The sequence below is a fragment of the Drosophila subobscura genome, chromosome E, assembly GCF_008121235.1.
Source record: "Drosophila subobscura isolate 14011-0131.10 chromosome E, UCBerk_Dsub_1.0, whole genome shotgun sequence".
In the NCBI taxonomy this organism is placed as follows: domain Eukaryota; kingdom Metazoa; phylum Arthropoda; class Insecta; order Diptera; family Drosophilidae; genus Drosophila; species Drosophila subobscura.
This window is the reverse complement of record NC_048531.1, coordinates 11,183,398-11,211,338: the sequence shown is the minus strand read 5'-3', so window position 1 is coordinate 11,211,338 and position 27,941 is coordinate 11,183,398. Positions and strand designations below refer to the sequence as shown.

General features: G+C 48.7%; 4 protein-coding genes across 4 annotated transcripts; 2 read left to right on the top strand and 2 right to left on the bottom strand.

Moving 5' to 3' along the window:
• Positions 1-701: 701 nt before the first annotated feature.
• Positions 702-18,631, top strand: LOC117891089 (homeobox protein abdominal-A). Its single transcript, XM_034796269.1, has 8 exons — positions 702-1,639; positions 6,473-6,554; positions 12,678-12,763; positions 12,848-13,111; positions 15,447-16,014; positions 16,208-16,459; positions 16,539-16,695; positions 16,790-18,631. The coding sequence occupies exons 2-8, from the start codon at positions 6,500-6,502 to the stop codon at positions 16,902-16,904; spliced, it is 1,497 nt and encodes a 498-aa protein (XP_034652160.1). The 5' UTR covers positions 702-1,639; positions 6,473-6,499; the 3' UTR covers positions 16,905-18,631.
• A 189-nt stretch (positions 18,632-18,820) lies between these two features.
• LOC117891088 (sodium/potassium-transporting ATPase subunit alpha) lies at positions 18,821-21,526 on the bottom strand. The gene is made up of 6 exons (XM_034796268.1): positions 21,329-21,526; positions 19,697-21,271; positions 19,546-19,637; positions 19,316-19,490; positions 19,031-19,263; positions 18,821-18,960 (listed from the first exon to the last, which is right to left on the bottom strand). Exons 1-6 carry the CDS (start codon positions 21,509-21,511, stop codon positions 18,837-18,839), a joined length of 2,382 nt encoding a protein of 793 aa, XP_034652159.1. The 5' UTR covers positions 21,512-21,526; the 3' UTR covers positions 18,821-18,836.
• Positions 21,527-21,529: 3 nt separating this feature from the next.
• LOC117891090 (sodium/potassium-transporting ATPase subunit alpha-A) lies at positions 21,530-22,630 on the bottom strand. The gene is made up of 2 exons (XM_034796270.1): positions 22,203-22,630; positions 21,530-22,141 (listed from the first exon to the last, which is right to left on the bottom strand). The coding sequence occupies exons 1-2, from the start codon at positions 22,383-22,385 to the stop codon at positions 21,545-21,547; spliced, it is 780 nt and encodes a 259-aa protein (XP_034652161.1). The 5' UTR covers positions 22,386-22,630; the 3' UTR covers positions 21,530-21,544.
• A 471-nt stretch (positions 22,631-23,101) lies between these two features.
• On the top strand, positions 23,102-27,833 carry LOC117892251 (5-oxoprolinase). The gene is made up of 6 exons (XM_034798362.1): positions 23,102-23,628; positions 23,684-23,996; positions 24,484-25,246; positions 25,308-26,317; positions 26,375-27,575; positions 27,629-27,833. The coding sequence occupies exons 1-6, from the start codon at positions 23,172-23,174 to the stop codon at positions 27,779-27,781; spliced, it is 3,897 nt and encodes a 1,298-aa protein (XP_034654253.1). The 5' UTR covers positions 23,102-23,171; the 3' UTR covers positions 27,782-27,833.
• The last annotated feature ends 108 nt before the right edge of the window (positions 27,834-27,941 follow it).

Genomic DNA, 27,941 nt, shown 5'->3' with positions numbered 1-27,941 from the left:
TGTAAATTTGCTTTAGCTTTTGCTTAAAGCCAGCACATCTCAATACAATGAAAACCGCACAGCACCGCATTTTACCGCCCTTTTGCTTTTGCTTTTGCTTTACCTTTTCCGCTCACAGATCGATTCTGGGCGACTCCCAGAGCACAAAGGAAGTTTCTTTGAAAAACAATTCCCTGCTAATAGAAACTAGAGAACGAAGCAAGTAGAGAGAATCTTTCCCGTGTCGATTAATCATTTTGTAATCTTCAGGCATGCAGTTGGCTGCTAGATGAAGAAAGTCTCTGTTCGGCAGCAGCGCATCAAGGAATCAAATTTAAGCTGAATATTTACTCGACCAGAATAATGACTAAATGTTTTTCCAGCCACAAGACAGTACAGGAGCAGGAGATGTCTTCCTGCTCTGCTACTAATCACAGCCCAAACCCCTTGCCCTGCCCTGCCTTGCCTTGACTTGCCCTGACGAAAGTAATTACGGTAGTATGCATTTTAAATTATAACGGAACTGCTGATGAAGATGTTTAAACATCGGCTTGCATTTGGCATTCTCTGAATACTGTTCCCAGTATTTCGGATCTGAGATGGAGGGACGGGGCGAGCGCGGTGGATTGCGCAGAATCAGCATCCACAGGCTGTCTGTGTCCGTGCCGTTTGGGTGTCCTCTGTGCCGAGTCTTTGGGCTCGCATCAGTTGCGCGCTGGGGGCTCTACGGAACGGTTCATCACTCGGAAAATGCGGTTAATCTTCTAGTTTTTGTTCTAGCACAGAGTAGTGCCACGACCACGGCCACGAGCACATCCATAGCCAGAGCCAGAGCCAGAGCCACCTTCAGGTGTTTGGCGCCAAGCTGCCCATTTCGTTTTGTGGCAGAGAGACAAATTGTTTATCTTGTGTCAAGTGCTGGGGTAGACATTTCCACATCCGCACTCACACGCTCAGAGGGAGCGCAACCCATTCCAGTCCTGCCCAGGAGCCAGCCAGGCAGTCAGTCAGTCAGTCAGTCAGTGAAAGTTTGTGTCGCCATCTCTCTGTTGGCTGGCTGTTGTGGGTGCCGTCTGTGGAGTACTTAACAAAAAACAGTAAACCTGCTCCTGCTCCCGCTTCTACTCCGGATCGTTGTGGTGCTATCGCTGTTGCTGCCACTGCTCCACGCGTGCGGTTTGGGGAGTCGAAATCGGATGACATTATCTCTCAGTGGGCTGCGGGCCGCAGGACTTTTGTGGTGGATCCCCGTGGGGATGGTGTTGGTGGTTGCGCTGCCTCAGCCACAGCCACAGTCTCTGCCTCTGCCTCTGCAGCATTGTTTTTGTTTGCGAGACCAAAATTAAATGCGAAACGAGTCCTCGCACCTTAGGCATGCATCTTTAATCAGCACCGATGAATTTCCATTCCACACCGTGCCGCACTCCGTGCCCCCGTGGATATCCGTGCGAAATGGTTACGGCGTATGAATAAGCAATGAAATAAGCGCTCCCAGGCATTTGTCATTTGGCAAAGTGAAATTTGAAGTGACTGTGAAAATTAAGACAAATGCGTGCTCCTCCTCCGGATTACTTTGCCCATTAAACCAAACTCAGACGAGCATCTAGCCCGCAGGCGATTCCACGAAGCTCGAATCCCAGCTAAATTTGGACTTAACTAGGTAAATATTGAATTTCTGATGGATACGCAGCCAGAACCAGATCCAGACACAGACACAGACACAGGCACGTTCGATGGCAATCAAAATGGGGGGGAGTGGGAACACACACTGTTTCACACCTGTTACAACTTAATTACGGCTCAGAAGAAGTAAATGAATTATTCACCCGGAATGTGCGAGTGGGGAGTATTTACCAAGGCACAAGCAGTGGCACAACTGCCAGTACGAGTATGAAGAGCCAGGCCAGCCAAGCCAGTCAGCCAGCAGGCAAAATATGTCCAAACAGTCGGACCAACTGGCTAATTCCCTCATGGCCATGGATGAGTGAGAAGTAAGGAAGGTGGGTGGGTGTCGGGGGACTGGTCATCTAAACAAGAATGAATGAATGTAATTGCTTTTGATTTATCTCACTCTCATCGCCGGCAGTGGGAGAGCGGAAATAGAGTGGAAAGCCATTTATTCGGTGATTTCCGCCAAGACCTAACCAAATAAAACTTATTTAGATAAATTATTACCCAGATGATTATTGATGAAGACTAATTTGTTATGTCGGTGCGATGGGTGGGGATGGGGAGGAATGCAAGTGGAAGTGGAAACCGTTCTTATGACCCAGAAGCCATCCCTGAATCTGAACCTGAACCTCAGCCACAACTCTGTTGGACCGCAAAAAACCTTTTCTGCCCCCCAAACAGTAAGGAGTGAGGAATTTCAAATCATAAATTTATTTATGAACGAAGAATGCCTGCGAGAAAGACCTTTTGGCACCGACTGCCTCTTTTTTATTTACTTTCTGTGTGTTTTTTGCGACCAACTTATTTGGGAATAAAGGGAAAAGTTTTACTTTTTGTGGGTGAATTATACATTTGTATGCAGGAAAAGGAGCATTTGGTTTCTATGTGCAGCACACGTTAGCAACGTTGTGTTTGTTTGCTAGAAAAAGCGCTTAAAACGACAAAGCTAGCGAGTCCAGTCGGTTAGACCGCATATGAATGTATGTAGGAGCGGGCATGATGATGATATTTCTCGAAGGATAACGAGCGATCCAAAAACCTTACTGGTACATATACCCCATCCACCTCTTGCTTTTGGAAATGCAGTCCCACCTGTGGTCCAATCTCTCTCTGTGCACACACCTGACCGCGTATGCATTTATCGGGTTAGGGGAGAAAGCATTGAAACAAACTGAATTTAAGTTTACTTTGTCAGGTGATATTCTGTGGTTCATTATCTAAACATTAAATTCATAAACCTCAAATGCAACTAAAATTTGAAGCTGTTCACTTTTAAACCCATGCAATTTGATATTAAAACTCATAAATACAGGCGACAATTCACGGCCGAAACAATTAAATTATGAAATTTATTTCAAATTTAATCTGCTGGGTCACCAGCTCATAGTTCAGGTCTAAATAAAATGTAATCAGCTTTGGGCACTTTCTAGCGAAAATACTTTCCGTCAAGTAAACATTCCGCCACTTGATTAAATATATTAAATAAAGTTATTCGAGGCTCTCGAATTCCGCATCCTTTTGGTTTATCTTATCTTATCTCTCTCTCGCTCTTCCCACTCTTTCATTTATAAATACATTTTTTATACTCCCTTTTAAACTAGTTGGAAAAGTTTTCTCCATTATTTTTTCAAATTAATTGGCCAACGTTTGTGAAACAATTTCCGGTCAGGAATTTCATTTGGATTTAGGAGGCAAGCTCATAGAGGTGGTTGGGATGGTGCATATTGGTTATTGAGTCTGCTCCTATTTCTGCTGGCTCTTTGCACAGCAAAAGCTTTTTCCATATTTCAATTTTATATTTTTCTTATTGACCAGTTGTTCAAATAAATTCACAGCAAATAAACAGGCGATGTTGCAGAGCAAAGAGCATATCTAGGAGTCATTGGAGAGGCACAGAATTTTCTATAAAAGATTTCGATTCCGTACTCTATTGCTAGCCTCTGCCACTGCCACTGCCTCTGGCCCTGCCGCTGCCGCTGCCACTACCACTGCCTCTTTGCTGTTCCGAATGTGGCATGCATCGGGTGGTCGATATTTATGGAATTTGAAATGTTGACACAATGCCCAAATAATTTAAATGTTGTGCGAATCTGCTGAAATATGTTATACATTCATTTGCATGCAGATCTGAGGGTAGGGTTAGGTGTGTGATGCTGGGTGAGCCCTTCAGCTTTTAGATGGATTTGACACGTAGCTGGGAAAATGCAGATACAAAATTCAAGTGGGCCCATTTCACAGGCTGCGCTGCTCATCCCAGCATCTCGTCTGCAGGAGTGGAGTGGAGTGGAGAGTGCAAAATATAGAGTTTCCGTTCACACATGCTGGTCCGTTTGTACATAGCGTATTTACATACAAATGTACATATGTACATGAATGATTGTACGTATCTGTGTGCTTGTATGTAGGTATTTGCATTTTCATCCGAGTTTTTTATTTCGTTTGGATTTCTGATGCTGCTGCTGTTGCCGTCGACTGTGACTGCAATATTCGCCTGAATAAATTATCCAGGTGAGCGTGGCTCTGCATACCAAAAGACAGGGAGAGCATGTGCCTTATAGGACTTTAAATCAAATGCTACTTGCCATAAATGGATTATTGCATACATTACTCGTACCTATTGTACGATCTGCAATTTGTAGCGGGCAATAGGCGAAAGAAGCCGGATAATGCCACTAGATAATGCCATTAATTTGGATTACAATTTGCTGTCATTCATGAAATGATGCCACCCAATCACGGCCATCGCCAGAGTCCCCATCATTGTACTAAAATATCTTTATCCCTTTATAATGTCTGTCCCAGTTTTCAAAATGTCCCCGGGTTTATTTCCCTCCTCTTCATGACCGTGCCCTTCCCCATCGCTGTTGCCAGCCTCGGTCGTCGGCTTCTTCATGTTCGTTCATGTCTTCTTTATCTAAATCATCCAACTGTGTAAATATTTGCCTCGCTTCCTGCATTCCATCCTCGTTATCCTTAAATCGTGCGTGCGAAGCTGTACAAAGGCAAGGCTGAGGTACAGAGAGAGAGAGAGAGGGAGCACTATGCGAGATGAGTGAGTGCAGGGATGCGAAGACGTCGCGACGGAAGGGAGAGTGGGTCTGGAATGAATAAAGTAAACCAACCAACCAAGCGACCCACCGCACCGTACCGACCGACCCACCGGCCGACCGACCTACTCTACTCTACAGTGGGTTAAATTTTGCATAAGAAAGGCAAGGCGGCCACGACTTACATTGCACAGTGGGTCTGGATACAATTACTATTTAATGTTCTTGATATGCAATAGCTTCTTAAGGCCAGCGATATAGCAGAGAAGAAAATAATCTCTGCAAACATTTTTATTTGAAATTTCCCTTTGTGCATTTTAACGGCGTATCGTAAAATATATAATCCGACGACTGGCATCCGTCCCACTGTACGTAATTCCAACGGTAAACAATAATCGTAGCATTAATCTGAAACTGCGCACAAATCCGTCAAACTCAGCAGCGACAATGTAGGGGAGGGGTACGAAACGACAGAAGCAGCAGAAAGAGGATGAAAAAGAAGCAACCAAAGCACAAGCAAGAGTAAAAGCAAAAGTAAACGCAAAAACAAACATTGGCGCAGATTTGGAGGCGCTTGAGCTGTCATTAATTTTAAGAACTTTTGCCCCTTTCCGGCAGTAAGTCTCACCTCCGTGCCCTGCCCCCCTGATGCTTGCAGTTTTCAAGCTTTCATCAATTTTCCAGGTAGTTCCTCCAGCCCACCGAGGTTGTCAAACAAATATTTCAAATCATCCTAAAGGTAATTAAGCAGCATGACTGAGAGTTTTATGGCACTGAAAATTATAATTTGTGTTTTATGGATTAACAATTTAGATTCTCGATTGAAGGAGCAGATATGGAGATTGAGGATAAAGGGTCTAGGGCTGATGGTCTCTGACATTTAATGGGGCATGCTGGCCAATTATATTTGAGCACAAAGCATCGGGGTCACCACTTACGCCTCGACAGCCAAACAAGTCGCTCCTTTGGGTGGATTGGGGCGTGTGTGGTTGCGTGTGAATGATATGGGGGGCCAGATGAGTTTGTTTTGAATAGAATTTGACGCAATATTTGCCGACTGCCGACTGTCGACTGCCGCTTGAAATGAAAACCAATACTTCACAATCGAAATGGGGCAGATGTTAGGTTTCGATGAATGGCAGAGGAGTGCCAGAGACCAAGTCAGAGAGAGAGCCATATACTCGTAGATAAAACTCAATCTGCCCTGAATACACAAAGCTCTGGGATCACCGACGGCAGCAATCAATATTCATAAAGATTCGGGCAAGCGCTCCCTCCTCCACCTCCACTGGGTTAGAAGGGCGAAACTTTCGATTGTCTGCTGGGGATATGCATGGAAATTTGGAGCAACTTTGCTCGGGCTTATTTCATTAGGGAACTTATCCACAGATTTGAGGCAAAATTCTTTTTTTCCACCTCCGTCCGTCCGTCCGGCCCCTCACTTTGGTAAGTATTTACAGCGTTGGAGGGTTTTTGTCAGCTGCATTATGATAAAAATTTTACAAACTTTTCCTTAAGCTTTTTACACGAGCTTACCGCAAGATGTTGGCTGGATAAAGGGGGTGAGGGTGGGATTGGGTTCTGTGGGACATGCGACAAGTGAAGGGGCGCCCTCAGAAGCCGAGAGGCTAAAAGGTAGGGCAATGGGCATGGGAGGCCTGAGCAGGCTGGGGGTTGGGGATGGCTTAGCTGAAAACTTGAAAGGACGAATCCCTTTTGGCCTCAAACTATTATTACATGCTCATATAGATTATTCACATTCTTTCACTTTGCAGTCTCTACCGCAACAAAAGCAACAAAAGATGGAGGCTAAAGCTGGCTTAAGTTCGCAGGAGGAAAGGTCCCTGAAAGGTTCAGGTATGTGGCTTATATAATTGCTGAGAATTGCCAAGAAGTTGGCAACGTTGACAACATTAACTGAGTCACACATAACAGACATACAGTTGCGAAAAAAATAATAGCACCACTACAACACATTTTGTTCTTGGACAAAAAAAAAGCAAATACTGTTGCGATTTTTTTAAATTTTTAGTTTTTTTATATAGTTAAGTATTCCCTATTAACAAACAAAGTGTTGCCTTTCTTCAAAATTCTGTCTTTATATTTTTTTTTTTAACTTTAAGAAAAAATACCACGAATATGGCGAAAAAAATAATAGCACCGTTAGCACTATTTTAAGTGAATATCCGTAATTTCGCGGAATTGACTTTGTATAAACACCGTATTTATTAGTTTTAACTAATATTTCATTGTTTCGATCATAAAAGCTAATAATAATCATTACAATAATACGTGGAAAGCTCTAAAATGCGAAAAAGCGCGACCCTTGCAACAAATTTATGTTTGACGTAAAAACTTACAGAGAATTTGGTCAATTGGTAGGCAGTTTCAATAAAATGATTAAAAACTCCTTAAACTATGAAGAAAAGTGTAAAACACGTGGATGAAAACGATCTATGACCCCTTTTAGGGTCAAAAGGCTGATTCGCGAGAGCAAGAAGGTTCCCTTCAAGACTGCTATCGAGCTTAAAAAAAAGCTTAAAATAAAAGCGACGGGCTAGAAAGTTTGGAAATATCTTAGACAACATAGCCTAAAAGCCTGATGCCCCAAAAAAATCGCACTTTTAAACGCCAGACAAATTACAAAGCTCATGATGTTTGCAAGGGAGCATGCCAATTGGACACCCCTATAATGGAGCATACATTTTAATGTCAGATGAGTAAAAAGTGTTTTATTTACTGAAAAGGGATCTCGATCATACTTAAGACGTTCAAGGAACACCAGTACACCAAAGAAAACCATTCAAAATAAAAGGTTGAATTTAATGGTATGGGCCTGCTTCTCTTTATATGAAGTAGGGCCCATACATTGACTATAAACCATCATGGATCAGCACGTGTCCTTGAATTTCATGGAGACAGTAATGCCACCCTTTGCAGAATACGAAATTCCACTCGTATGGGTCTTTCAAACGGAAAATAGCCCCAGCATGAAAGCAAAGGAATGGTTCGGGGCCAACACTGAACGTGTTAAAGTGGCCTGCACAGTCGCCTGACATAAAACCGATCGAAAATCTGTGGTCCAACGTCCAGAAGGCAGTTGCTGATTCCAAACCAACCACTGTCGGATCACTTTGAGAACAAATTTAAGAGTCCTGGTCCAAAGCTCCCCAAAAGCTATGCCTGGACTTAGTGGATTTAATGCCAAGACGCTGCGCAGCTGATGTTGCCAAAATAGGACACTGAACTAAATCTTGAATGATAAATATTGATTTAGAATTAATAGTTCAAAAGTGTTAACTAAGAAATTCATTACTTGTTGGTCATTTTTTTAAATTTTAAATCCATTTTCAAAAAAAGTGGTGCTATTTTTTTTTTTTCGCCTAATTTTACGAGTTTCTCTGAAGTTCCTTAAATAACTTAAAAGCCTTACAAAAAAGGTGATTTTTTTTGTTGTTCCCAGATTTGTAAGAGTCTCCCCTTTCTAAAAATGTGCTTAAAGTTTTCTTAAAGTTAAAAATGTGAGTTGGGCAACTATTTGAAAATTGCTTGTGGTGGTGGTGCTATTATTTTTTTCACAGCTGTTTGTACATACATACATACACAAAGATGTACATACATACAATATGTAAGTAAATGTACTTACAATGCGGGGCAGAATTTTAGGACCGTTGAAGTATGGATTTATCCACTAAATCCCTCTTTATTCTATTCCCATCCATACACGTGAAAGTTTAGTGAACGAATCAAGGCCGTCTTCCTTCTAAGTCCATCCACTATCGTTTGCAGTGACTGCTTTGGGGATTATCCTTTCGAACTGTCCTTGCAGAAGGCTCTGGCACGGTGCTTAGTATATCCTGGGACAGTTTTCAGTCATATCGAATCCCGTGCAGAGTACAAAGGAACGTCAGAAAGAGCACAAAGTAAGCCGAGGCGAAGTCACCACCGTTATGTTGATTCTCCCCTGTCCCGTCCTGTACTGTCGCCTTTCTATGTGCTTTGAGGGCATTTAGAAAATTCCACTCCCTCTCCCCCCATCTGTCTCGCTTTGCCTCCTGGCTGCTCCATTTTTGTGGTGGGGTGTGGGTTGGGGTGTGCTGGGGACTTATTTTTTCTATTCCACCTTTTCGACTTTCGACTTGTTTACGCAAAAGTTAAGGAAGGACATAAAAGCGAGCGGGCATCCTGGCTGGCATCCCGGCATCCATCGTAAAAACTGTCGTCACACTGGCTGATACCGATAGCGAAAAGCACACACACTCGCACACCAAGTGGGGGGAGAGACTTGAGGTGGGGATAAATTTAATCATAAACACACAGAAGTCGATTACGTCATGTGCGAAAACAACAAAACAAAACTATGTATTGTGTAGGAGGTATGTGTCCTTTTTTGCCTTTCATTTGAACTTAAAATTCAATTCAACTCAACACAAACTCGAATCAGCTTCAATTTAAAGGGAATCCAAATAAAAAGCGGATGCGTGTTGCCAACACAGATATGTACATACATACATACATATGTACATACATAGTAGTAGTAGCAGTATTCATCAAAGGAAGAGCAACAGCAACAGCACACCCTCTCGCCCTTAAATCTAATCCACGCAATACTGGAAATTTAAACAGAGAGAGAAAGAAGAGAAATAACATTGGATTACAGATTGTCGGCAGGGCGAGAGCCGGCACAGAGAGCAGCGGCAGAGTGGCGAACGGAGCGGGGAAATGTGCATAAAAAAGGGGATACAATAAACGAGACGAGGAAGATGGAGCGCCCCATTTGACATTTAAGCTTCTGGGCAGAGGACGAAGATGAGGATTGGATTCTTTTCTTGTTTCTTCTGCTTTTTTTTATGATTATTTTTACTTTTGTTTCGGCTAACGAGACGCATTCCGGGGTAATCCGGCCCTGGGGAAATGTTAAACCAAAGAGAGTGAGAAGACATCATCGTTGTCCCTGTCGAAAATCGCTTAAATGGACTATCAATGGTTTTGGCCCCCAGGCCCCAAAAGACGACTGTCCTGTCCAGCATTGTCCTGTCCGAAAGCCGAGAAATTGCCAAAGACATTAACACGGACAAAATGTTGATTAAACTGGCATGCCCTCTGGGGCATATCGATGGGAAACTTTGAAATTGAATAATTTGTCGGTTGTATTCGAATATTCGATGGATGCTCGGCACAATCTCCATTCCCCTCGTGACCTTTGCCGGACAGGTGCAGCCTGGAAGTTCAAGTCGTAAAAGGATTGTAAATCATTGCCGACGACAACGTCATCGCTCTGAAGAGGGTTCCTGCTCCGATGGGGTGTCGGCACAAGTGCCTGCCCCCAAGGCAGAGCGACAAAGCAACAGTCAGAGGGCGAACGGGGCAGACAGTCAGAGTCAGAGACAGAGACGGACAGTTGCCGGAGCAGAGGCAGTGCAGAGGCTTTCCGCTGTTCCGGATGAGCAAATGACCTGGAAAAGCCAAACGAAGGCAGCACACAAAAGGAATGTGGAAAATATGGCAAACAGAAGCGGACAAACCAAACAGAAAGCAAGAGCACACTGCGGAAAAACCATGACAGCCAGGTTAAGGTTTCAATATTCCACTTGTTATCCTTCATTTTATGTACTCGTAACATATAAGAGAGCAAACCAATTCCTTTGAAGTAATGTAGGGATTTGGTTACCAGCATTTCCATTCCATTCATTACTGGCTATTTCCATGGCTGCCTTGCAATTAAAATAACATCAGAAATGCCATAGCACTCGCAGGTGTTGCTTTTTTTGTTCGCAGTGCAGCCAGCTACAACGAGAGGTGGCAACAAAAACTGGCAGCGGAAACAATTGCAATGACAGAGCAAATGTTTAGCATCTGCCTCGGGGTGGGAGTGTGGCGGTAGGGAGGGGGCAGGGAGCAGGAAGTACTAGTAGCAGTTGCTAAGGTCTGTTGTGGCTGTGGCAAGTTGATATTTAAATCTGATTTACACCATCAGGTGCTTGTCGGTATGGCTGCGCACGCCCCTCAGCGTTTGAATGGTTGCCAGGAGCGGCGCCAGTCTCCACGTTCCAGTATCCTCGTGCTGCAATCTGATAAGTGCAGGGATAGAGGTGGGGTGCGGTAGGAGGCGGAGGTGGAGGCCTCCAGGTCCAGGTGGACCTGAAATGCATACCTAATTACGTTAATGGGCGTCCGGGCCATAAATTAGTGGAGATTAGGCTGTGCCAGCCAAAATCGCAGGCTGCCTACTTACTCGTGTTCGTGCCATGGGATCCGATCCCTGCAACGTCGAGCCAACAATGGAAAATGGAAAATTGTGAATGGAGAATGGTGAGTGGCGAACAGGCAGAGAGGAGAAAGGAAATTGGAAAAGTGTAAAGGCATCGGAAAGTTTGCTCGATGCGGGCGGCTAAAATAATTATGGCCATGGCCGTAAGCGAAATGTAATTATTATTATTATTGTTATTGGTTTCGCCGTTTCTCCTGGCAGGACGTAAAGCGACGGTTAAGGACACCACAGGACAGGTAAATCAATACATTTCCATACTCGATGGCTAAGAGAACAATTTAAAACGCTTTTGCGGCTGGCCAGCTGCAGTCATTATGCAACTATCCCCCATCCAGCCCATCCATTCCCATCCACAGGCCCACACACGGCATCGATCCCAGCCGAATCGCGATAATTACGAAAATATCGTTTGATTAAAGTACACATAAGCCTACGTGCATATACCCCGCAGTACATGAATTCGAAATGAAGTGAAAACTTATTGGAACTGGCTTTAATTGATGGTGAAATGCATTTAATTGCGTATGCACAGTGGAGGAGCACACAGAGAAATTGTTCTCGACTTTTCACGATGTTCCAGTACCAGTCCATATATATGTATGTATATGTATACAATAAATTGCTAAATGAAATGGAAATTAATCTAATTTCGCGCACAAGAAACAGAACACGGGAAACCTTTTATGAAGGACAACTCGGTGGAATGTAATTAATCAAGCGGAAGGAACGCAAGCAATGATCCCAAGGGGGAAAGCTGGAGTGGGCAATGGTATTTATGTGGTGCCCATAAATATTTTGATACTCCTCGCTGCCTCTGCTGCTGCTGAGCAATCAACACAGATATGCACTTGCACTTCTTGCCACCGCCACTGCAGCTGCAGCTGCCTCGAAATAGCCGCCCGTTTTACCCCCACCTGGCCCTGGCTGTTGGTGCCCCATCAAAGTGCACTCTGCTGACAACTGCCAGCTACTTATGCATGTTCCTGCCACTGACAAGGCAGCAACGCGACAGCAGGGGTTGAGGCTACAAGGGATGGGAGGAATGGGAGAGGATGGATGGGGGCCATGAATGGGGCAGGAGACTTGCAAATGTTGCATTTCATGCAAAAGGCAACGACAAAAGGTGTTAAGAAAGCCATTTCGCCTGCTAATGAGTGACGATGTCTCTGTCTGAACGTGTCCGTGTATCTGTGTAGCTCTCCCACTCTCGCACTGTTTTTGTGGGTGTGTCTCCGTAAGTCCTTGCCGCCTGCCAAGACTTGCGCCTGAGCTGAAGAGCAAACAAAAATGTTTTCATGTTTGGGCTTGTCAACAGATTTATCCCGCCTCCCCACCCCCTGCCTTGTGGGTGTGCAGAAGCATTTTGCCTAATTAGTTACAAACAGTGGAAACTGAGAGAAACAAAAATACAAAGACCAGAGTAGCCGGCCGGAGCAGGGATGTGTGGGGATCCATCTCTGGTCGGGTTAGCGCTGTCTTGAAGGTTTCGACAAATGTTTGCAAATGTCTCAGCGCTGTCTCCTGGTGGTAGAGAGCTGACAAGTCAGTTCCGTGCGGGATAATCCCCATGAACTTTATATGCTTATGTGGGCGGACTTATCCTTGCGGAAAGTTGTGTGAAAAGAGAGCGGGAATATTTACCTCAATCGGGCATAGATTCTCTTGCTTGTTGGCCATGAAAGTTAATTGCGATTCCTTCCATTGCACAGAGAAACTCAAAATGCTGGACATTACGCGCGATAAGCCCGTGAAGGTGGCCGTCAAAGTGGCCGTGCCCGTGAGAGATCACCCCAAGGTGAGTCCATGCCAGTGGAGTGGGTGGAGCGCACTCTGATTACTGATTACTGATTACCAGTGGCACATGCCGTTTACTTTGCAGTTCAATTTCGTGGGCAAGCTGCTGGGGCCCAAGGGAAACTCGATGAAGCGCCTCCAGGAGGACACCATGTGCAAGATGGCCGTGCTGGGCCGCGGCTCGATGCGGGACCGGCGAAAGGAGGAGGAGCTGCGCGCCAGCGGCGACAATCGGTATGCCCACCTCTTCGAGGACCTGCACGTGGAAATATCGACGTTCGCCGCCCCGGCCGAGGCACATGCCCGCATCGCCTATGCCCTGGCGGAAGTGCGTCGGTTTCTGGTTCCGGTGAGTAGTGGAGCCCCATTTTATTTCGGACTTTCCCTTGCACTTTCTCCTGTGTTTGTCTGTAATGCCCCATTAATGATTAAAGTTTCCCCAGCCACCCCGGGGAGGGGCGGGGCGGGGCAGGCAAATGAACATCTTAAAGTTTTGTCGAGCACGAGGACTTTATGTTATGGCAAAGATGCTTTGCCGAGAAAGCAGGATGCAGAATGCCGGAGGAGCAGCACTGCTCCAAGGTTGCTCTCGTTATCGACTACAGCTTCCGTGTTCTCGTGTTCTCCTCCTGCCATGCAGCGTCTTGCCGTCCCACTCTCTCTTTGTCTCTCTCTCTCTCTGTCTCTGTCTCTTCTTCTCTTACTGACTAAATTGCATTGTGCTGTAATTACATTTGCCACCCCACCACCCACTCCCAGCCCCTCTGCAGTCGACCCGCTTGGTGCCGGCAGCCTGGACCACTCCCCTGCCTCGTGGCACGCGTTGCACAAACTTGGCTGGCATCTTCCACCGTCCATTGTGTGGCTCTCGACACGCCATCGCCATCGCCATCGCCTTCACCCTCCCCCGCCTCTTGTATGTGTGTCGGGCTGTGCTCTGCCCCTCTTTGCCACCAGCTCCACTTGAGACACCAATGTTCACCGTTTACTATCTATATCCAGCAGGCCACGTTCAGGGCATCATCCTCACTTGCCCGCCGAGGGAGCGCATATTATATTTATATCTTCTTTAAGATGCACATTGGTAGGTGGACATGCTGCAATTTAAAATGGACCCACGGACCTTTATCCAAGAAGTTTTGCAGCTGCACAGGCATTTGCCCAGATGCATCTATAGAACCTACAGCATAATTTATCAGAGAATTCCCAATGAGCAGCATACAAGTGGTTGGACGAGGGATCTTTAATTCCTTGACAATTAAATTCGCATCTTAATTGGGCTTGAGTCCGGCATGGAACGTAATAAACAATTTAAAAGGAAATTTTCAATGTAAATATGTACATGCAAATGTCTCCATGTTGGTTCATAATTTTCAGCACTGCTCAACCCTCCTCCTGGGAGGATAATGAATGCTATTAGATTAAATCACATCCGCCCTCGAAAGAAATATGTGGAGTACTCCATAATAATGCTCCACTGAGACAGCAGAGATCTATGGGACACTTTGCCCTGGAAGTGTCCTGTCATTGTTTATAATTGTGTGTGTCTGTTCGCTAATCTCATGCTTTGATCTATGCACATATGTATGTTGGTTCCCTCAAAATTCAATTCTCACCTCGCACACGACTAAGCTCTGACATTGCCTTGAGTCAGGGCTCAAGCATCCTGCCAGCATCTGCATGGGGATGTCAATGGGGAATGTGATTCTGAGTGGGGAGTGCCTTGTGGTTGAGGGTAATCTAATATATTGACATCCTGGGCAACCTTTGACTGGCAGCTGTCGGCACCATAAAAAACAGTCTCCTGCCGCTCCTCCCCCTGAGTTATTCCGATCTGATTACACACGATGAAAATTTGCATAGAAATTATTTGATATCTTCAAAAAGAGGGCAAAAAGAGAAACAAAGCCAAAGAGAAACTGTTTCAATTTAGATAAATTGCTGGCATATCCTTGGTGGTGTGTGTGTGTGTGCGTGACAGAGGGGGGACAGGACTGTGGAGTGTCTAAACAAATCTCATCTGCGACATATTTAAGCCTCAGTCACCTGGCTGGAAATTGTTTATGGCATCTGCAATCGCGATTTATGTGCGCCGAGAGTGGGGAATGTGGAGTCGGAGACCCATAAAATGTTGCCTCATGTGACAGTGCTTTGGGGAGTGGCTTGGGGGAGTGTGATACAGTGTAGAGACCCGTTGCACGGTGCAACCGATGCGGTGCTAAATCTAGAGACACTCATAAGCAAGTGAACTGGTTAATGGAATGTGTATCCAGCCACCCGGCGCGACTCCCACCCCTGGGTGTGTATCCCAAAGGTGGCCAGCACCTGCAGCTGCAGCTGCACCTGCACACTCCTTGGTCCCCTGGCCCCACCCACTTAATTGCATTAAGCACTCCCAGATATGTGCGTCTGCCTCGACGCGCACGCATCCTGCGGGCAGGAGAGCCATCGCCTGGAGAAGCGTTGCCTGAAGCTGGGGCTGTGTCCGGGTGGCACTCGGAAAACTTTTAATTGACATCCAATAAAATTCGCATTTATTACGAGAGACAGTCGCAGACTCCCAAAGAGATTGCCCGAGAGAGAGAGAGAGAGAAAAGTGAGAATTAAATTGAATTGCTCGACTGAGGTGTGCTCCACGGCTAATCCCAGTGCCACTCCATTTGAAAAACTTCTTTGCCCCGCAGGACTACCACGATGACATTCGCCAGGAGCAGATGTGGGAGATGCAAGCGCTCACGTCCACGCCAGGACTGGCCACACAGCTGGACGACTCCCAGAGCCCCACCACCAGCAACAGTACGGGAACGGGCACGGGCACGGGCACGAATCCCAATCCGAGCGTCAGCACTTGCCGGGGGCTGGCCGGTGGCCTGGCGGACATGGACACATCGAACGATGACAAATCGGACAATGACATCAGTGGCATGGACTGCCTCTCGCCCGATAAGCTCGACTGCTCCCCGGCCTGCGGCAGCATCAGCATCACGACCACCACCGAGCATGCACACAGCCATGCCCACGCCCACGCCCATCCGCAGCATCAGCAGCAGCAGCAGCAGCAGCAGCACCACCATCATCACCACCACCACGGCCATCCTCACAGCCACGCCCACGCCCACACCCACGCCCATGCTCAACCGTCGCACTTCCACCAGCTGCTGCAGCAGGCCCACGGCGGAGCCAGTGCAGCGGCAGCGGCAGCCTGCGGGGAGCATCTGTCCGGACAGGCCACCCCGGCAGCGGCAGCGGCACGTAAGTCCGGACTGCAGCAGCAATTGCTCCTGGTATTGGGATGAATAATAGGAAATTATTGTTTCCGATTGGGGACCCAGCCGGGTCCTCTGCTCCCCATTCCATGCCAATTGCTTCCTTTCAGTAATCTTCAAGCTGTCTGCCTGTCACTCACGCCACCCCACACCCTCCCCCTATCTGCATTCCTCCACAGTGCACACGACAGCCATGGCAGTGGCGCTGCAGCACCAGCTGACAGCTGCCGGAATCGGAGGACTCCTGAAGCCGGCGGCCGGGGTGGGGGCAACCATGGCCGGCCTGCCGACCACCCAGGCCAGCGCCGCGGCCCTCCAGCTGCCCAGCTGTGCCGACGGGGAGGCAGCCGCATCCACACTGACGCTGCTTGAGCCGCCCGGCTCCGCCCTGCTCCATCCCGCACTGCGCAACGTCAAGACCATCAACATAGGTGAGTGACCAGCTCCAGCTCCAGCTTCAGCTCTGGCTTCCGTTACGCCCAAGGCTAATCCCGAAACGGCTCTTGGCAGGTGGCGGCCTGGGACGTAAGCGCCCGTTGCTGGGCGTTCCCCGGACTGGCATGAATCCCACCAAGCGCACGGTGATGAGTCTGCTGGCCAGGGCCAAGAACTCGCAGGCATTGCACTCGGTGCGACAGCCGGTGGTGACAGCATCCAGCTATGCAGAGTGAGTGCACCATCCCCTCTCTTTGCCCTCCTGCCAGCCTTCCACGCCCCATCCCTGAGTGTTCCCCCTATCGAATGAAATCCCCCGCTTGCAGGCCCTTGCAGATGCTGGCGTCGCCCTTCATCATTCCGCACCACCAGGCCGTGGACCAGCACCAGCACCAGCCCCTCCTGGCGCTGTCCAAGGAGAGTCTCGCCCAAGGCGTCTAACCCATTGACCTCCTACAGCTGCGGCTGCCCACGGCTGACCACGGTACCAGTCCATCCCGACCGCCTTCGATGTGCCCCGCCTCCTTCTTTTAAAGAGATCTCGAGGATGGATATGGATGCCCCCCTCCGCCTACCCTGCTAGCCATTAATGTATGTATACCCCCACGTACACGAATGACCCGTACCCGGGTGCATGTATGACCGATCTTTAGGGACTAACTGTGAACTTATACGAACGAGATGTGTCGCGTCTACAGTGGACACTCGTGCTCGTGCCACACGATTTTATTTTTTACTGATAATAAACGGAGCGAATATTTTCAATGCGATGTTTTATTTCCACAGAAGAAAACAAAAACCAAAAAACTAAAAAAACCAAACAAAAGAAATGTTAAATTTAATGGAATAAAGTTTAAAACAAATTGAAACCTAAAATTAGTGTCAAATTAATAAGAGAGCAACTTCAATAGAAATAAAATGTAAACGCAATTACTTTAAACAAATTACTTTAACTAAATATATACACACAAAATACGAATGCGAAACGAATACGAAGCGAATGCGAATGCGAATTCGAGTACCGAACACACAAGTACCATACATAAATACTTATATACAATACAAGCAAGCAAACAAACACACACATGCATGCATGCATATACAAAAATATATATATATATGTACAACTATATGTATGTGTGTATGTACTTAAATATATACATAAACTAAGATTAAACCGAACAAAACTACTAAATTAATGAGATAATAATTTTAAAGAGTTTTAACAGCAAAACAAAAACAAAACGAAACAAAACGAAAACGAAGACAAAGTCAAAGATGGAAAAGTTAACCGTAAGCTTTCAGATGGAGTAGACAAACAGACAGACAGACAGAGCCCCGATCAGAGAGATCCCACCGCCTTCAGCTTACTTTGCCTGATTGATTGATTGATTGATTGATGGATTGATTAATAGTAGTGTAGACCCATTCAGCCCCAGAGCTTTTGTGCAGATTAAATCCAGATGCTAGATACAAATGATAGATAGTTCGGTTTCAGATCAAGAACGGAATGTTTCAGCACATCGAAAGCATCAAATACCTAGAGATTTATATTTTGTTCAGATAGTACATACATATATAGAGCCAAATACATGAAGATAGTAAACAAACCGGTTAGATCTTTGGTCTGGATTCTCCCATCTCCCGCACCTGGCTTCGATGCTCCGGAATAGAGTCTTTGATAATGAATTGATAGTCACACTACATAAGGGAATTTGATCGGAATCGTTTCTATGTTGCACCTTAAGAGATATTACCCTATTTCCCGGAACTCCACAGCTAGAGATTTACACTTGGACGAGAGCAAGGAGAGGCACAAACACAGTACATACATAGCGATAACCGATATACAATAATAGCAAACAAACAAGCATTAATCGATAAATGTTCACAAAAGTTTAATCAAAAGGAAACGAAGCGAAATGAAATGAATATTTACAAGGCGTAAAATAAACGTTAAACAACAAAATACAGTAAATTATTGATGTTGAATGAAAGAAAGTAAATCCGTGTAAGGTCCTCTACTCTCATATCCTATCCACATGCCATTACGTGTAGATGTCTATTATGCAACTTGAAATAATAATACATAATTAAACAAAGTCTTAATGGCACAGGCAACCCACTCAGTGTGAGAAATTGCAGCCAACTCCAACAACACCAACAACCAACCACCACCACACAGCTTCGAGCTATTCACAAATAAATTGCAATATTTTAAAAAAAATAAGAACCCCAAGAGTTTTAATTGAAGAACCAGTAAGTTCATTCTGTCGGACAATATTTAATGAACATTTAACGAAACATTCAAAGTACTAATACACATTTCTAGCTGGTTGTTTTTCCTTCTCAATAAAGTCATCCTAGCTCCGTTTAGTAAAATGTCTCGAGTTCCAGCCAGCTGCCAGGGAATCGCCTGAGCAGGTATCGCCGGGCAGTTTCGAGGAACGCCAGCAACGTAACCAAAGGCCAGATGTACCACCAGAAGAAAACCAATCTGCAAAAAGAGAGAGAGAACCAGTGAGGCGGCTGGAGGCTGGAGGCTGGAGGTGGGAAGACAAACGCACTCTACGCCCCCAATCAGGCGCAGGCAGTGGGGAGAATCAACGTGGGGCAGCAGTACGCAAAGGAAAATCAAATACACAATGGCCAGATTCACGTAAACGTTGGAGAATCCGTGGCTTAGCAGATTGGCACGTCCGGTGCGGGTCAACATTAAATTGGTGCACTGCATCGCAGCGAGGGTCATCAGGGAAAGTGTAGACACTTGACAGTCCAGGCGCTGTCGGGACTCGGGACTCTGCAGGAAATATCGTGAATGATGGAAGCCTGCAGGGGAACTGGACTCCTACCCATTCCTGGCCATACGAATCAGTTATGTCTGTGACGCTTTCATCATACCACTTGAAGTTGAGGCCCACCAAAGTTCTGGGCTGGAAGCCGTTGCGGGCCATGAACAGGAAGTACATGACGAAGACGGCCGCCGCCTCGATGACACCCACCAGAATGCACGACACAAAAAACATGCTAAACCCTGGATATTCAAGGATTCAGGAACACGCTGATAAGTACCAATACTTGCCGACGATTCAGCAGGAAGTCATCGATGATCTTGGGCTTCTGCTTCATCAGCTTCTCCTCGGCGCTCTCGTAGAGCAGGCTCAGACCAGGCAGCTGTGTAGGAGAGAGTCTGTTGAATCAGAGGATTCCCATTCTCAGAGGATTCTGCTCACCAAGTTCACGAAGACCGCTATGATAAAGACTTGCATGACGAATATGCGGATGGGGATTTTGAGCAGAAAAAACGCCAAGTGCACAAGGAACAGCGTCGTGTTGGTGGCCAGGCAGTAGGCGATTGCCTTCTTTGTGTTCTCGAACATCAGGCGGCTCACCTCGACGGCAGCCATCAGCTTGGAGAAGGTTCTCTCCTGCAGGCGAATGTCGGCGCTGGCCTCGCTCGTCAGCGTACACGCATCCTGGGCCACAGCCACATGGGCGCGACGCAGGGCGGGTGTGTCGAGCACGGAGAATCCCATGACAGTGACGACGGCACCCAGCCGCTGGCAGGCCTCAACTATCACAATGTGCTGCTCCACGCTAACTCTCGCGAACACCAAGTCGGCGTGGGCGAGCAGCAGCTGCTCCACCTTCCATCGCTGGTGATGCATTTCCTGTTCCACGAACTCATCCATGCTGACGACAGCAGCACTGGCCTGGTGGCGCTTCGTCGACGAGTCGTCGGACTCACTGGGCGGTGCAATGATGCCCACGCTCATGGCCAGGGCACGGGCAAAGACGGCCTTGGCGTGGGTAACCAGCACCAGCTTGATGCCAGCGGAGCGGCACTTGGACACGGCATTGGCGATGTTGGGGCGGGGCGGATCGTAAGCGGCAATCAGGCCAAGGAATCTCAGCGCAAAGGTATTCACGGCCAGGAAATCCCTGTACCTGCCTGGTGTCCTGTCCCGGCCCACGTTCACTTGGGAAAAGCGTCGCCGCTCCACCTCAGAGAGGATCTCCTTGTAGGCGAAGGCGCGAACATGCCGTCCCGCCTCCATCAGTCGGTTGGCCAGATCCCCAATGGTTTGCTTGAGCGGCTCGTCCAGCAGGAGCTCCTCGTCACCCACCGAGTAGGTGGTGCAGTGCCGGAGTACCACATCAGCGTAGCCCTTCATCAGGAGGATGTGGCGCGGGCGGTCGTTCTCGTTCCGAATCTTGTGCACCGTCACGTGGACGCGGTCGATGCTGCTGTAGCTCATGTTGGCCACCTTCTCGTGGTCGCTCCGCAGCTCGTTGATGTTGGGAATGAAGGGGAGGCTGAACTTGAGCAGCGCTCTGTCATAGTCGCTCCCATAAATAGTCTTCTTCTCTCTGGGCACGCGGATCGAGCCCGGACAGAATATTGCATCGTTGCACAGCACCGAGGATCGGATGAGCTCTATGAAGCGCGGCCCCATCTCCGCTTGGTTCAGGCTCTCCACGCGCAGCAGGTCCGCATCCACGAATATCTCCGACACCCGCAACTGCTGCATGGTCATTGTGCCGCTCATGTCCGTGCAGATCACTGTGGACAGCCCCAAAGTGCTGACGGCCTCCAGGTTCCGCACATGGCACTGCTTCTGCTGCAGAATGCTCTTCGTCCGCACCAATCCCAGGTAGAGGAGGCAGGGCAAGAAGATTGGCATCAGGGCAATGGCCAGGCTCGTGTTCACTTGGTGTGTGATAATCATGGACTGCTTGTCCACGGACACGGTGCACAGCAACACGAAGAACAGATAAATCCCCACCAAGACAGCGTAGTAGGTTACCTATTAGGTGAGCATTGGCAGAGAAACTTATCGAAAGATTATGATCCTTTAACCAACCTGCTTAAGATGCTTTCCCACTCGACTGGGCGGACGTGGCTCCATGCTGAGGCGGGCCAGGACACCAACCTCTGAGGCATCACCACAGGCAATGGCCACGCCCAGACCGTAGCCCTGCGTGGCGTGGCTGCAGCCGAAGCCCACGTTTCCAGATCTCCACTTGGACACAGTTCGGTAGCTCATTTCTCACTTAATTTATTTGATTTGATTTTATATTCACAATTCAGTTGAAGGGGAGTCGCCTGTCAAGCTACTGAGACTACTGCTTCGGAGTGGCTTGGGCAGCCCTTCCCTCATTTGGTGATTGATATCCACAGGACGGGAGAGCCCCGTGAGCGCCACATTGTTCAGCTCCAGGCCGATGGAGCTGAAGAAGCGCAAATCGGCTGCCAGTCGCTGTCCGTACGAGATCACCAGAACATCCCCTTGAACCACGTTCTCGGAGAGGATGACTTGCTTCTCGCCGTCCCGAATTACCGTGCAGTACATGGGCATCAGCTCCTCGAATGCCCTGACCACCGAAGATTCGTCGTTCCGCTGCAAAAGGATGAACACTGCCGAAATCAGCAAAATGAGAAGTAGAAAGATTCCCGCTATTAGGTACTCTGGGTCCACCGTCGTACTCGGTTGCGGCTTGCACCCAACGTGATGCAGGATGAAGCAGCTCGTCGCAACCAGCAGGATGATGATTGCCCAGCAGCAGAAACAGTTGTCAAAGAGTTTCCACAAGGGCGACTTCTGCTGGGCAGGCAAAGAAAATTTGTTTTTTCCGTTTCGGGACAGACGCTGCTCCGCCACTTCCTCGCTTAGTCCCTGCAGAGGATGAGTACGGTTGAGTTTTGGTTTATTCCACTCAGATGCTGTTGCATCTCACCAGGTAGGGGTCCGTTTCCAGTCTAGAGCAGAGCTCCTCGAAGGGCCAGACATGCAGAAGCGCAGCAAAGTACTCCAGCCACCGTTCGTTATCGGTTTTCATTTCTTCGCTCTTGTGTGGCCCTTTTCCGTTATCCTCTTTATTCCACTTCCATTTCCAGTTCATGTTTTTGAGGCGTTCCATATTTACGGGAAATGCTAGGCAATTCGATATCGATTGTGTTTCCAGCGTGTAGAACAGGAACGGCCGTAAAAGTCACATCAATGTTCGCACATAAACTGCCGCCACTGTCACCCGGACAGCCCCCGGACATTGTGCACATTAGGGGTCATAACGCGCCGAAAAACAATCTGAAATGCACCTCTGGGAGCCCGCTATTGATATGGCCGACTTTGGCGAGGGCCCACAGGCTTTGATGCCAATGAGTCGGGAGAAGGCATGGGAATGGGCACTTTATGGCCTCGTTTAATAAGTCATCAAAATTCATTGCTTCGAAGTAAAACAAAGATAAAACATGCATTTGCATACATGTGCATATGTATGTATGTATGTGTGGACATGCGTACGTATATTTATGTGTTGCGGAGTCGTCAAGAAAATGATTGGAGAGTCGTCTGGTCCGTGCATATCTTTACGACAATGGCCAATTGGCATAGCTTCAGTCAAAGGGGAAGTTTCATCAAGCAGGAAAATCTCAAAACTTGATGTAATCCAATTTATTTGTGATATAAAATAGATGCAAAGCCCAGAGAGTCACCACAAGAGATGATTATTCTGCTGGAAAGTAGAATGAGATTAGATTTGTTGTTTTCGAGCAAGAGAGCTTTTTGTTAGGGAGCTTTTATTCGTGGCGTACGAGTATATGAATCGCACGATCTACCTGCTCGGCATACAGTGTTCTCCGCTCGCGCTTTTCGGAAAGTCTCTTCAACCAAGCACACGCGCGACACGTATTTATTATCAGTGGAAATGTCTGATCCAACAAGTGGGAATAAGTATTGTTTCGCCATTGATCGCGGAGGCACCTTCACCGATGTTCTATGCATCTGTCCGGGCGGCAAGGTGCGCACCATGAAGCTGTTGTCGGAGGACCCAGAGCGGTACAGTGATGCTCCCAGGGAGGGGATTCGCCGCATACTGAAGGAGGAGACGGGGCAGGAGCTGGCTGCCTCTGGGCTGGTGGACACCTCCAAGATCGGGTGGGTGCGCATGGGCACCACGGTGGCCACGAATGCCCTGCTAGAGCGCAAGGGAGATCCCGTGGTGCTAGTGGTCAACAGCGGCTTCAGGGATCTGCTCTACATCGGCAACCAGGCGAGACCGAAAATCTTCGACCTGAACATCCGCAAGCCCGCGAATCTCTACCAGTCCGTGGTTGAAGTCGATTGCCGCATTGTTCCCGAGCAGGCGGATCGCTGTGAGCTGAGTAAGTGTCTACAGTCCGATTAAGGTCGCACTCTCTATAACGAAGCCTCCGCCAGATCACAGCTGGAAGGTGCTCGAGGGTGTGGCCAGCACAAGGTACTTGGAGGTGCAACCCGTGGATGTGGAGGCGGTGCGTTCTTCCCTGACAGCTGCCCGCGAACAGGGCGTGTCCTCTGTGGCCGTTGTGTTGGCCCACAGCTACGCTTGTCCGGAGCACGAGCTCCAGATCGGAGCCATCGCCCGCCAGCTGGGCTTCAGTCATGTGACGCTCTCCCACCAGGCCATGCCCATGTGTCGGGTGGTGGCCCGAGGCTACACCGCCTGTGCGGAGGCCTATTTGACGCCCCATGTGGACCGCTACCTGGCGAGGTGAGTGCACCTAATCTCTGTTTGTAAATTATGTCGATGAGACGGCTCTTTTTTGGACTCAAACAAACCAGTTGAGACTCCATAAAGATAACCCAGCCACAACACCCAGTCCAAAAACCAAACAAACAACAGTTGTTTTCCGAATATAAACACAACACTCGGGTGAGCTGGAATTAAAGGTACGACCAGAAATTACCCATTACTGGGAAAGCATAAAATTAACCATCGTTATCGATTTCTTTGCTGCAAAGTACACTTCATCTGTACTCAACTTTCACAACATCCACAATATAATGGATCGTTCTCTAGATCCGGTTATATGTAGTTCCTATTCTAGACTTATATTTGCTAGTCAGTAGCCACCACACAATATACCCTTCTACACTATGAATTCAACGGTATCGAACGAACGGTCACACTGAGATCGTCGATGTTCCAGCTGATTCCCAATTCTTCTTCTTTATTGACGATTCCCCTTCATCCACAGCTTCAAATCTGGCTTCGACAACCAACTGGATGGCGTGGATGTGCTCTTCATGCAGTCGGATGGCGGGCTGACAAACATGGAGAACTTCCGCGGAGCACGCGCCATCCTCTCTGGCCCGGCTGGCGGTGTGGTGGGCTACGCCCTGACCGGATCGCGGGAAACGAAGCTGCCGCTGATCGGCTTTGACATGGGCGGAACCTCAACGGATGTGTCCAGGTATGCGGGCAGCTACGAGCACGTGATCGAGAGCACCACTGCGGGCGTGACCATTCAGGCGCCACAGCTGGACATCAACACTGTGGCAGCGGGAGGAGGTTCGCGGCTGTTTTTCCGCTCCGGAATCTTTGTCGTGGGCCCAGAGTCTGCGGGGTCGCATCCTGGACCCGCCTGCTACAAGAAGGGCGGTCCCCTCACCGTCACGGATGCCAATCTGATTCTGGGACGCATCCTGCCTCAATACTTTCCCAAGATCTTTGGGCCGACAGAGAACGAGCCGCTGGACTATGAGATCTCGAAGAGCAAGTTCATACAGCTGCAGTCGGAGATCAACAGCCACTTGAAGGCCACTGGAGATGACAGGCACCTGAGCGTTGAGCAAGTGGCTCTGGGATTCATTCGGGTGGCCAACGAGACCATGTGCAGGCCTATTCGTGCCCTGACGCAGTCGCGTGGCTTGGACACGGCCAACCATGTGCTGTCATGCTTCGGTGGAGCCGGAGGACAGCACGCCTGCGCCATTGCCAGCAATCTGGGCATTGCCAAGGTGAGTCCTTTCATGGAGCAATATAAACGCAGACTATGACTCCATAGTGACTCCCTTCCAGGTTGTTGTCCACAAGTACGCTGGAATACTCTCGGCCTACGGCATGGCCCTGGCCGACGTTGTCCAGGAGTTGCAGGAGCCGAGTGGTTTGGAGTTCAGCGATGGGAATGGCCAGCAGCTGAAGGAGCGCCTGGATGCCTTGTCCCAGCAATGTCGAGCCAAGCTGGCGGACCAAGGATTCCGGAGAATCGAGCTGGAGCCCTTCCTCCATTTGCGATACGAGGGCACCGATGGAGCCTTGATGTGTGCTCCGACAGGTGCAAAGGATCCGACGGCTCAGTCGCCTCTTTTGTCGGCCTATGGGGACTTCCATGCCACATTCCTGGAGCGCTATCGCACGGAGTTTGGCTTCGTGCTGCAGAACAGACGCATCATCGTGGATGACATCCGTATTCGTGGAATGGGGAAGAACGAGACTCCTCCCGAGTCCGAGATCAAGCGTAGCTCAGAGAGCACGCCACCTGCTGAGGGTACTTCGCGTATTCACTTCGATCAGGGCAGCTTTGATGCGCCAATCTACCTGACCAAAAACCTTTTGGCTGGCCACCAGATCGCCGGACCTGCAGTGCTCATCGATCAGCTGTCCACTATTATCGTGGAGCCAGAGTGCGGTGTCCAGGTGACAGCCTTCGGAGACCTCATAATGGATGTGAAGACGGGGGGCAAGCACGGCATCAACGCAGAGCTAGATCCGGTCCACCTGAGCATCTTCAGCCACCGCTTCATGAGCATTGCCGAGCAGATGGGACGTGTGCTGCAGCGCACCTCCATCTCGACAAACATCAAGGAGCGACTGGACTTCTCCTGTGCGCTCTTCGGCCCGGACGGAGGACTGGTCAGCAACGCACCCCATATTCCGGTTCACCTGGGCGCCATGCAGGAGACGGTGCAGTACCAGCTGCGGGTGCGCGGCGAGACCCTGAAGAATGGCGATGTCATCCTGGCAAACCATCCGTCGGCCGGTGGGTCGCATCTGCCCGACTTGACGGTCATCACCCCAGTGTTCTACGAGTGAGTAGTCTCTGATCGCATCTGCGGAAATCTCCACTAAACTACTTACCTTTGCAGGGGTGTGTCACGACCAGTTTTCTTTGTTGCTTCGCGTGGACATCATGCGGATATTGGTGGCATTACGCCCGGATCCATGCCGCCGCACTCCACATCGCTGGCCCAAGAGGGTGCCGCTTTCAAGTCATTCCTGATCGTGGAGAGTGGACTGTTCCAGGAGCAGCAGATCATCAAGCGCCTGACCACGCCCACAACAGCCAAGGGTGCCGTGGGCACCCGAAATCTAAGTGACAATCTGTCCGATCTGAAGGCCCAAATCGCAGCAAACCACAAGGGCATCCAGCTGGTGTCGGAGCTCATCGACAGCTATGGCCTGGATGTGGTCCAAGCCTACATGTCGCACATCCAGAAGAACGCCGAGCTAGCAGTCCGCGACATGCTACGTCAGATTGGGCAGGATTCGCTGGCTCGCACTGGATCCACGGTGCTGCAAGCCCAGGAGTTCATGGACGATGGCTCGCCCATTGCTCTGAAGGTCACCATTGATGCGGTGCAGGGCTCGGCACTCTGCGACTTCACCGGCTCCGGAGTGGAGGTCTGGGGCAACTGCAATGCTCCACGGGCGATCACGCTCTCGGCTCTGATATACTGTCTACGCTGCATGGTGGGCCACGATGTGCCCCTGAATCAGGGCTGCCTGGCGCCCATTCAGGTTATTATCCCCAAGAACTCCATACTGGATCCTTCGGAAGGGGCCGCCGTTGTTGGTGGCAATGTCCAGACCTCGCAGCGCATTGTGGACACCGTGCTGAAAGCTTTCCGCGTCTGTGGCGCCTCCCAGGGCTGCATGAACAACATCACCATCGGAGACGAGACTTGGGGCTACTATGAGACCGTAGCTGGCGGTTCAGGTGCCGGTCCCGGCTGGCATGGTGCCGGCGGAGTACATACGCACATGACGAACACGCGGATCACCGACCCAGAGATTTTGGAGCTACGCTACCCGATGATCCTGAAGCGCTTCTGCCTGCGCACCGACGGCTCTGGTGGACGCGGCCAATTTAATGGCGGAGAGGGCGTGGAGCGTGACTTGCTCTTACGTAAGCCCGTTACATTGTCCGTCCTGACAGAGCGCCGCACCCTTCAGCCTTATGGGCTGGCTGGCGGTGAGCCCGCAAAGAGCGGAAGGAATTTAATCATCAAGCGCGACGGCAGAGTGATCGCCCTGGCTGGAAAGACGTGCATCGATGTGGATGCTGGGGTGAGTTTTGCAAATTGTCATTTATGTTCTGTTTCTAATCGACGCCCTTGCAGGATACATTTGCAATGAAGACTCCTGGCGGTGGTGGTTATGGACACAGAAGCGATTCGTCGAAAACCGAAGAAGCCTCGGACCAGGAGAACGACAAACGATTTGTGGAACGGGGCACTGTTTTCAACTACCTTCAGGCTCAAGAGTCTGCATAAGTTACGGCTAGTGACACGTTATTGTTTTTTCTATTTGTTATTTCATAAAATATTGATAAAACGAAGTAATTAAATTTACCGCTCAATTTTCTGACGACTGAATCAGGGATGATATTTGTATTTTTCTGTATTTTTGTATGCGTTTTGTTGCATTTATTTA

What these genes read in the sequence shown, in the direction of transcription:
- LOC117891089 (XM_034796269.1), top strand. Translation starts at nt 6,500, where the DNA reads ATGGAGGCTAAAGCTGGCTTAAGTTCGCAGGAGGAAAGGTCCCTGAAA. An exon ending in CCCGGCAGCGGCAGCGGCAC is followed by an intron (nt 16,015 to 16,207) that starts GTAAGTCCGGAC and finishes ATTCCTCCACAG; the next exon opens with TGCACACGACAGCCATGGCA. An exon ending in CGTCAAGACCATCAACATAG is followed by an intron (nt 16,460 to 16,538) that starts GTGAGTGACCAG and finishes GGCTCTTGGCAG; the next exon opens with GTGGCGGCCTGGGACGTAAG.
- LOC117891088 (XM_034796268.1), bottom strand. Translation starts at nt 21,511, where the DNA reads ATGAGCTACCGAACTGTGTCCAAGTGGAGATCTGGAAACGTGGGCTTC. An exon ending in ATTCGTATGGCCAGGAATGG is followed by an intron (nt 19,264 to 19,315) that starts GTAGGAGTCCAG and finishes TATTTCCTGCAG; the next exon opens with AGTCCCGAGTCCCGACAGCG. An exon ending in CGCCTGATTGGGGGCGTAGA is followed by an intron (nt 18,961 to 19,030) that starts GTGCGTTTGTCT and finishes CTCTTTTTGCAG; the next exon opens with ATTGGTTTTCTTCTGGTGGT.
- LOC117891090 (XM_034796270.1), bottom strand. Translation starts at nt 22,385, where the DNA reads ATGGAACGCCTCAAAAACATGAACTGGAAATGGAAGTGGAATAAAGAG. An exon ending in TGGAAACGGACCCCTACCTG is followed by an intron (nt 22,142 to 22,202) that starts GTGAGATGCAAC and finishes CATCCTCTGCAG; the next exon opens with GGACTAAGCGAGGAAGTGGC.
- LOC117892251 (XM_034798362.1), top strand. Translation starts at nt 23,172, where the DNA reads ATGTCTGATCCAACAAGTGGGAATAAGTATTGTTTCGCCATTGATCGC. An exon ending in ATCACCCCAGTGTTCTACGA is followed by an intron (nt 26,318 to 26,374) that starts GTGAGTAGTCTC and finishes TTACCTTTGCAG; the next exon opens with GGGTGTGTCACGACCAGTTT. An exon ending in GCATCGATGTGGATGCTGGG is followed by an intron (nt 27,576 to 27,628) that starts GTGAGTTTTGCA and finishes ACGCCCTTGCAG; the next exon opens with GATACATTTGCAATGAAGAC.